This window comes from Oratosquilla oratoria, chromosome 21 (assembly GCF_046742065.1).
Source record: "Oratosquilla oratoria isolate Oo_2021 chromosome 21, ASM4674206v1, whole genome shotgun sequence".
Lineage (NCBI taxonomy): Eukaryota > Metazoa > Arthropoda > Malacostraca > Stomatopoda > Squillidae > Oratosquilla > Oratosquilla oratoria.
The window spans coordinates 50,658,650-50,668,825 of NC_134797.1; the positions used below are offsets into that span (position 1 = coordinate 50,658,650).

General features: G+C 38.5%; 1 protein-coding gene across 2 annotated transcripts in view; it reads right to left on the reverse strand.

The window, feature by feature from the left end:
- Positions 1 to 10,176, reverse strand: part of LOC143036641 (uncharacterized) — a 47,112-nt gene extending 36,936 nt beyond the window's left edge. For both annotated transcript variants that reach the window (XM_076204200.1, XM_076204199.1), the window contains exon 1: positions 9,941 to 10,176. In XM_076204200.1, coding sequence (XP_076060315.1) covers positions 9,941 to 10,012 — 72 coding nt within the window. In that variant the 5' untranslated portion in view covers positions 10,013 to 10,176. The remainder of the gene's footprint in view (positions 1 to 9,940) is intronic.

The following is a 10,176-nucleotide window of genomic DNA, read 5'->3' on the forward strand; positions in this document are numbered from 1 at the left end:
TCCAATTCCATAAAGCCCCCCCCCCAAAAAAAATACCTTTTCCTAAAGCTTTCTCACATCTGCCTTACTACAAAAATATGATCCACGCAAGCCCCACCTGCCCTACTCGTAAACCCACACTTTTCCTCACCAATTATTCCCTCTGTTCCTCTCAATCAAGATAATTCCATAAGCCTTCCCAATTAAGATCAACAAACTGATCCCTCTGAAACTACTACACTCACACTTGCCACACTTTCCCCTTGTAAAGCGAAACTGTACAGGCACTCCTCCAGCCCTCCGGCACTGTAATCTTTCCTTATTTCTCCTCCATTTTCATCATTTATCACTGTCATTTTCTTAGTGCTTCCCACTGCAACTATCCTTCCCTCCCTATCCTCCTTCACATTTGGCAACTCACTAAAATACTCTACCCATCGTCTTCTTACTGCCCTCTCTTCCATTATCATTTCTCTATCTGCACCTTTTACCTTTTCTTCTCTACTTGATTCGCCTCCTCTTCCACTCTTAATTTCCTTCCGAAACATCTTTTTTTATTACTTTCAAAAATTTCTGTAATATTCTTACCCCACTTCACATCTGCTCTCTTCTTTGCCTCCTTTATCTTATGCTTTACTTCTCTTCTCTTTTCTTTGTACCTCTCATATGATTTTCTCATCCTATTTTGTAACCAATCTGAGAATGTTCGATTCTTCTTTTCTACAACCTTCTCTGCTTCACCATCCAGCCACTCACTACCCTTCCTTCTATTTCCTTCCGTCCTCCTTGTTCCACACACTATCTTTGCACACCTTGTAACTCCCTCCTTCACTCCCATTCTTCTATCAGCTTCTTCCTGTACTCCTTTATATATTTATATATATATATATATATATATATTTATATATACTGTATATATATATACATATATTATACTAATGACCCACTTTCAGAGAAGAATAAGCGAAAGTAAAAAGATCCGTGTATTTCGATCACTATCTGTGATCCTCTTCAACAGATGTGATTACAGAGTGGAGAGAAGCATGTAATCACATCTGCTGAAGAGGATCACAGTTAGTGATCGAAATATACGTATCTTTTTACTTTCGCCTATTCTTCTCTGAAAGTGGGTCACTAGTATAATTTTACCAATGTGCTACGACATTACTTTGTGATATATATATATATATATATATATACATAGATACATATACAGCATATATACATATATGTGTAGAGTTGAAAACGACAGCATTTTTGTGGTTAACATATTTCTAGTATTCTAATTTTTTCTAATGATGATTTTCCCTCAGGCCGATGGGCCTGTAATGACATATAGCAAGTAATTACAAAAGGTGTGATGGAAACAAATAATATAACATTTGTTATATTATTTGTTTCAATCACACAATTTTTAATTTCTTGCCTTATGTCATGACAATCCTGAAGATGTCCTATTAAAGACGAAACGGTGAAATAAATGGAAGGTCATACAAATATAGTTCATGTTCATCCACACAAAGGAAAACCATCACAAGAAAAATTGAGAATGCTAGAAAAAAGTTTCATAACTACAAAAATGCTGTCCTTTTCAACTCTGCACGCCTTGCAGAGAATCTGCTCTTGTTTCTCACACCACATATATATATATATATATATATATATATATATATATATATATATATATGACGTAAGTGGAGTAGGAAACACAAGAATCTTAGTCTGAGTTTATTCCTGACTAGTTTCGCAGGTATGCCTTTTCCTTTGAAAAAGCTTACCTGCGAAACTAGTCAGGAATAAACTCAGACTAAGACTCCTGTGTTTCCTACTCCACTCACGTAAACCTGTCAGAATGTATAAACTATATATATATATACAGGTATATATATATATATATATATATATATATATATATATAACTCTATATATATATATAAAGGGAAGATAGAAGCCAAGGAACTGGATGACTGCCTCAGTCGCACAACATTCCACTTGGTAAATACGAACACACGCACACACACACATGTATGGACATACAAACAAGTATATATACCCAAATCAAAAGACGTAAAAGATAGAGAACCAACGCATCTTTTACGCATACAAGAACCCAGTTGATAAATATCATACTCGCATTTTGTTAGGTAAATAATATTAATAACACATACATACAAAACACGCACAAACATAAATAAATAAATAAAAATAAAAAGTCACCTTTGCCTAATGATACGCTTGGGAGGCAGGTAACACACAGTCACTGCTGAGAATCTGAAAGGCGTAGGGGACTTGAACCCACACCAAAGAGAATGCAAGACCAGCACGCTTCCAATGACGCCACCAGTGCACAATATTAGGTAAGTGCAATTAGGTAACTCGACGAGCAAGTGCTCTACCCACAAGTTATATAAGTTGGCACTCGCATTACTCCCAAGGCGCATGCGCTGTTCTTCAAACAAACGCAACCACTGTTTGTGCTGCACTTTCCCTTACCATGCAAACAGAACCGTCTTTGCTGTGACAACACACTCGCACATGTGTGTGTGTCGGGAAGAGGGGGTGTGGATCTGCAGCATACTCCAGTCTAGGGCGGATTGCGCATCGAGACTTAATGTGGCTGCCCAGAGTAATGGTTAAACGGCTGGAGCTCCAGGTGGGCAAACCGTCTCAAGACTCCCCGAGTTCTGTCGGAAACAGTGGACAAGACTTGGAAGTTTGAGCTCGGATCACCATTGCACCTCTGGGAGTTAATCAACTGTAACAACAACGGCAACGCAGGCAGAGACCACCAGCTATACGCTGTCCCTGCTAACTTGGTAATCAGTATATGATAAGCACGAGGATGAAGCCCCAGCTGAATAAAATTGCCTGACGGCACAGAATAAAACCTATAAGGCCTTTGTAGTTAGAGGGTTAAGATTACGGGTTAAACATAATATCGATCAAGTAAAAATCCGTTGCGTCTCGAACTCTCTTCCCATTATAGTCGGTTTTAGTGTTGTCCCCACTGCAGTTACTCAAATACATTCATACAACGTTCATTCATGCTATTGTATTTGGTGCTGCAAAGTAAGGATCGGTTCCACATAATTAAATAAATAAATAAACAAATAAATATATATGATGGATGACTGAATAAACATTCTATACTAAATAAGTACATCAATAAAGAATACATTTCTCGCTGCAGAATATAGGGATATATGAACAAACAAATAAAATATAAAAACAAACTCTTTTCTACTGTGAAATGTACAGTAGATACTATCACGGGCATTGACGAGCATAACTTGTGCCCACAAACGTGCCCGTTACTTTATCTCCCTTTCCACAACCACCTCAAGATATTCAACCAAAATTTTATAATTACGTATTATAGCTACGGTTACTGCAAGAAAAATCTATTCTGTTGCGAGAGGAACATTCTAACGCTCAAAGAAGTCGGCTAAATCAAAACGTCGAATCAAACCGACGACGTTTGTTTTTAAATAAAATGTACTCGCCGTCGATTGGCCTACTTTCGGTATACTCGACGACTTTCTCCGAATGCGTAGTAAAAGGAAAATACCTTCCTCGCCAACCCCTGTGTGTGCGAGCGGTAGAGGGCGAACGGAAATGAGTGAGAAAACACACAACCATCATCATAACTATCAAGTCGAAGATGGGGGAGTTACAAACGGGACTACGCGGCAACGCCGACCCAAGCGGGACTCGAGTCATGACAGCACGCTTGCGTTGTTGCTAAGGGCTGTTGACATGCCTGTTGTTGCTAACACATGTTACTGAAATGTTTTTTTTTTTTTTCACCGAGCACTTTGACATACGAAAATATTACATGTTATTGGCCACTTTGACTTATGAAGAAATCACTAAAATGGATTAACTGTAAAATTACTGTGTAGTTTATATAAAAAACTATATTTAAAAATATTTGTATCTGCTGAATATAGATAGTTAAGCATAATCTGATACAATGTAATATTTCCTTCCATGATTTTTCTCAGTGTGTGTGTGTGTGCATGTGATTCACCATGGTCTTGGACCACGCGTTGGACTTGTGATCAACAGCTATTTCCTTCCCGGAAGAGAGCTCAGAGTTCATATATGATCGATCTATGGGTAATGCACACACACACCCAACTCCCCGCCCACGAGAATTGGAGTAACAACCCGCAGCGCAACGATACTGAAATTATTTCAGCCCTAGGCGGGATTCGAACCCAACACATTTATATATGATGCTTTTAGGAACCCATGTTGTCTGGTATATATATATATATATATATATATATATATATATATATATATATATATATTATATATATATATATACATACATATGTTTTTTATACCTTTTCACTGGCCAGACTGGTGAGCACACAAGCTACTGCATGTACCAAGCTTTGAATGATCTGTCCAAACAGTAGGCCCAGTTTTTTTTTTTTTTTTTTTTTTTATCGTTACCAGCGCTAGTCGGCAGTTCGTCAGAAATGAATTATAAAAAAGAGGAATGTCTTCGGTTTTTATTTTATTTTTATTTCGGATTTTCCAACGTCGGCAGGCCCGTAACCCAATAAATGAAAAAAAAAAAAAAAAAAAAAAAAATTGGCCTACATTAGACGAGTCCGCCTTCAGTACACATTAAATACATCCTGAATATATATGCGCAGTTCAATTACATTGTATCTTTATTCATTAATGAATTTCTAATTTCCTTGAACAGCGAAGAGAGAAGCGATAGGATAATGAAATGGACAGAAATGGATGGAGAGCATTTGCTGGTATGGGATGAAAGACAATATACGATTATGGTAAAAATAAATAAACGAATAGACAGACAAATAATAAATAAATTAATTAATAAATAATGCATAAATATTATTGAAAATACGCAATGTTTAAAAATTGGCTTTCCACATAGAAATTTAGATTTATGAAACAAATTAGATGAAAATATAATCCAAGCCAATAACATAAACGATTTTAAGGCAAAGTTTGATAGGTGGAGGCAATGAGACGGGACCCCATGAATACAGATATTTTCTATCATCCTCTTACTGACATAAGTTTCACTGTTTGTCACATTGATAGTCACCCCATATTCATTACAACAATTACACATTGTTCTGCTTGTTGCCAAATTACAATATCAATCACTGACGTCAGGACGCTCGCTGTATTCTAGAGCGGCAGAGGGGGCCAACCGACAGATGGTCACATAATAACGACGGACCATAGATGTGACGTCAGTAATGGCGGGAAAGGAGAAACATTAACGATATTTTAACTGCATCACTTTAAACCACAACTGCACTGTTGATATTGATGGAGAGTATTAGTGAAAGCTAATGTTTCATGTATGCAAATGGTTAGGTGAACTTTTGTAGTCTGTGCGTGTGTATACAATCTCCCAATCCAACCTAAACTAGAATCCACGAAAATAATACACGTAAGAGAAAGCCAGACAATAAAAAAACCTCCCTTTCAGCGGTAGAAAGGCAGAAAATGCCACGCAAAATATCAAAGTACCACTTAAGTTTCTAGAACCAACGGCGATAGTCACAGCTGTCAACATTAAAGAAAAGAAGACAAATTACTGCCGCTTCAAAAACAAAAGAAAACCGCTTGGATCCCTAGCAACATATGGATCGTACTTTTCTCCACCATATTATGAAATATAGTTGAAAAGATGGTTTTATAAAGAATCAAAACCTTCACTTCCTCATCACCAAACCAATATGGATTCAGATAGACCATCCACTGGCCACGCACGTTATATAATAAATATTAAAGTAAATAATTTCAACAGGAACCGTGGCTAGATAGAACAGTAATGGTGATAACACATATATAAAGCTTTGATGTGGTTCCAGAAGTCATACTTTTAAGAATTATAGAAAGAGGTTTACACAAGAAAGGTAAAAACGGGCTGAATTTTTTTTTTGTCTGACAGAGAGGACGTTTGTCTCAAAACAAAATTCTATCGAGGAACAAAATGTGAACATCGGCGTCCCACACAATGCAAATCCGAAACTAAAGAGAAAAGATAAGATTTTCCACACAATACTAAGAACGTAAGGCCATACCAACAACAGATGAAGTATCCAGGCAGCCTCAAGTTCACAATTGGAAAATGTTCAGCAATGACAAAATGCAGGGAGAAACACAACATAATTGGGGTGGAGGATTTCTGCCACGTTCAAACTCCTCACGGACACCGTCCAACAAGAACAAGAACAAAAACCTAACACGGTTTCCGTTCCCTAAACATATATAACTTTACATTAAGTGCACAGAACCATAAGATAGGTCTAAAAATACACAAATATGCCACAAAGAGTTAGAAAAATGGTCGGCACAAAACAAAATATCATCTCAAATTTTCTCATGAATACCTATGACAAACGAAGAAAAACAAAATAAAAACATGAAAATAATAGTAATAACAAAAATAGAATAGAATCAATAAAATAAAGCAAACAAATAAATTGCATAATTTCTACTCTCCACACAAGAAAACAAACTGAGCGTACAAAGAACCATAGGATTGGGACAAAGACACATCACAAGAAATTGAGTCGCACCTTTCTTATGACTCGAAGTATCAATATCTTCGACACAGCCAAAGCAAAAGGGTCATGTTGATGTTTTCATTCCACAGGCCATAACGATTTCAGTCTCAAAGAAAGTTTTATTAGGTTGCGAAGCAAGAGAAAGGACCTGTAGTCGGGAAAGGGACCTTATGGTGAATAATTACTGCCTATCATATACTCACTGGTCATTGGGGACGAGCAGATTGTGTATACTCTACGCACTTTCCAAATCTCATTGAATATGGACGCTTGGGTGGGCGGAACCTACTTCTGACGTCATGTCGCCATATGAATTTGAATACCGACGACTGCGTTAATCGGATCAATCTATCACCCATTCAAAAGCCACTCCCATCTTTACACATAACTAGGTTAAATTTCACTTGCAATTTCTGAGCGCATTACCCTAGTCTTTCTAAACATCCTCAAATATCCAGTTAATTTGAACAATCATTTGGATTATCCGCACAGCTTAATATTAATTAATTGATAGCGACTTTGGAGGCAGTAGATACAGGTCCACAGTCTATCTTATTAATATATACTATGAAACCCATTGAATAGAACTGGGGAACTCCATTAGTAACTTCTTCCCAGATAAAAGTTTTACCATTCAGAGAAAAAAAACTCCTTACGTGATAACTTGTAAAATTCTAGACGCGCCAGAGCATAAACGTCTGAAGCTTTAGTAGCTGCCATTTATTGGACGTTCCATCTCTTGTAATTGTTCCCATCGTTTTTCCTGTGATCCAGGTCAGCTTTGTAGGACTGCAGGTTTATAGCGTCTGCTAATAACCTTTACCCCATTTTAGCATTGAAGTCACCAACTACCAAAGTGTAGTTAGTTTTCTCTGGATCACAACTTATTGTCTAAACTCTGTTCAGTTGATGCCAATAACAAATATCAATTCATACCATTCGTACGCAAACGTCGTCTAGTACATTAATTTTGGTAATTGGAAAACGGTACAGTATTATTCAATTCATGCTTTTTTTTTTATCATTATCTTGTTTTTGTTAACACTTGTTTTACGTGGCTTCCGTTCGGGGGTGTTACTCCGAGCTGGGAAAACATTTCACTAATTACAAGGTACGATAGGAAGGAATGTAACAGGATGCAATTTGATTGTGGGGGGACTATAATTTTGATGCGAAGGTAGGTTGATAGATAGGTTGCTGTGAAGTGTGTGTTGGAAGTTATGCTTGTGTAGGGGCCTTTGGTGGAGACAGGAGGTGATGGTGTGGTCTGCTATTTGAGAAACCGAGGAAGGAAGAACGACGAAGTAGGTTACTACTGGTGAAGAGGAAAAGGAATCGAGATTTTGTTTACCTATTCAAACAGTCCTCCGTGTTTATTTTTCACTTTCCTCCCCGTGTCGTCAGATGTGCATAACATCATGCATCACTCGCTGCCCGTTCTGCTCCCCTCTCCCTCCCTCACCTCCCGACGTCAACCCATTTGATACAAACATTTGTAATGGCGAGAAGTCGTTTAAAGACGAGAAGGGGAGTGAAGTCTTTGCATTTATTCCACTACACTATATGATAAACTCAAACCACTCATCTGACGAATTTCGAGACATTGGGACACTTAGACATCTTCCCTGGACGTGCCACGACATAACCCACAATTAAACACACACACGCAAGAAACAGAAGTTGGGAAAACATTCAACACAACGTAAGCACTGTTGCCATACGACGGTCCGCGACGATGGGCGAGACCGTAGTTACAGGGGGAAGGAAAGTTAACGTGCAACGCTAAAAGAACTGCGCATCGATTTTTTTCAACCGAGAATATATTAATGCAACAACAGTTTAAGAGGCATGGCATTACATTGCTCAGTGTGCTGGCGTGGATTTATTCCCATATGCTAATGTTTCAGAGGCATGTGCCCGAAGTCAACTGATCGGTACCTAGAGCTTCGTGTTTTTGGGGAGCACTGACTGGACTTAGTGTAGCCTGCAGTCCATATTCATCTCAAGGAGTACAATCCATTGTATTAAGAGATATTCTGGAATCTTCTGCGGATCTGTTGGATTTCTAAGAGATTTATTGTCCTGACTCCTGACCTATATTCGAGGACAGAATGCTGTAAAGTGTGAGGTTGTGTTTGGCTAATCTTATCTTAATTCAGTAGTGAGGCAAGGGTGCGTTCTCGACCCAACACCTATATGTATGTATTAGACAGAATTTTCGATGTCACTGCTGAGCATCTATTGGCAACACTAAGGCCGCCGAAACCGTCTTCACCAATGAGGCTGTATTTCTTGCGGAGTCGTTGGAGGTCCAGGTAGCCCTCGATGTCTTGGAAAGCTTCACGTTCTTTGGTGGTGTGTTGCAGTGGTGGGCCATGTTAGGAAGTTCTCCGAAGGATTGGTAAGGCCCATGGTGGACTCGCTCAGTCGGAGCGTTGTCAATACGATCCCTGTCTCGCTGTATATCTGTGATCCATCACTGTCTTGGATTACGTGTTGGACCCGTGATCAACAGCTATTTCCCTCCCGGATGAAAGTTCAGAGCTGTAAGGGTAATGCTGTGATTTTACGTGCACACAACTCCAGCCCCTGGGGGGGGGGGGAAGAGGACACGAACTCGGATCGCTAAATTAGCGGTTAAGGATGGTACCACCGTACCGTTGGGCCGTTAGACGTGCACACTGAAGTGGCTAAATGACGTCTTTGGTACCAAGATCCAGGGTATTTGACCAATGTGGTGAGTGGTACAGATATGGTAATTCCGGTCTCAGAGGATTAACCAACTGATGAATAGGCCCTTCCGTATAGGGTTAAAATGAATCTTACTTAACCCCTTCCGAATATATGGTGGTACAATGACTCCGCAGTCGCCTGTTCCATGGCATTGCTATTGAATATTTAGTTGACTTGTATATTTATTAATGGGTCAAATCTCGATGGTCTGAATGTTCAATAAAATCTGTCGTCACATTATTCTATTCAGCTTATTGGTAGACTGAATATAGTGAAGACTAAAATGCCGCTTGGCGACAGCTTAAAAAAGTCTGTAATGTCATCAAGATGGAAGCGATAAAATGAAACATGGACACTGACATTAGTTTGGTCTCCCGTTCTCCACACCCTATCACACCATTTATCTAATAACCTATTCGCACCCACTGCATCAGGTTTGAATTTTTGCTAATACCAGCAAATTTTATTCAGATTTAAGATTACATAAACCCTTGCAAACGAACGCGATATATACAATTAAATTATTAATGTATAATCATTTCCAAGAAACTATATGTAACTACCTTTAATTACTGTACACATATTTCGATTAAACAGCCCTATATACATCTAAATTGTTTCAATTTGCACTCACGATAACACATACATTATCTTACCTTCATTTCCATATATATGTTCAAACAGGAGAGAAGATGAATTACTACTGCAATAAAATTTCTTGAACACATTTCCAAACAACCGACTTCATAAAAAAAACAGTACTACTAAACGTTCATCAACTAATTTTCATATTCATATTTGAAAAACGAGTCCTGGGTGGTGTGAGAATGTCTCACGTGTCCATTAGTGGCACGGCCACGCTATGAGATCCCTGGACCTTGCGTTGATGAAG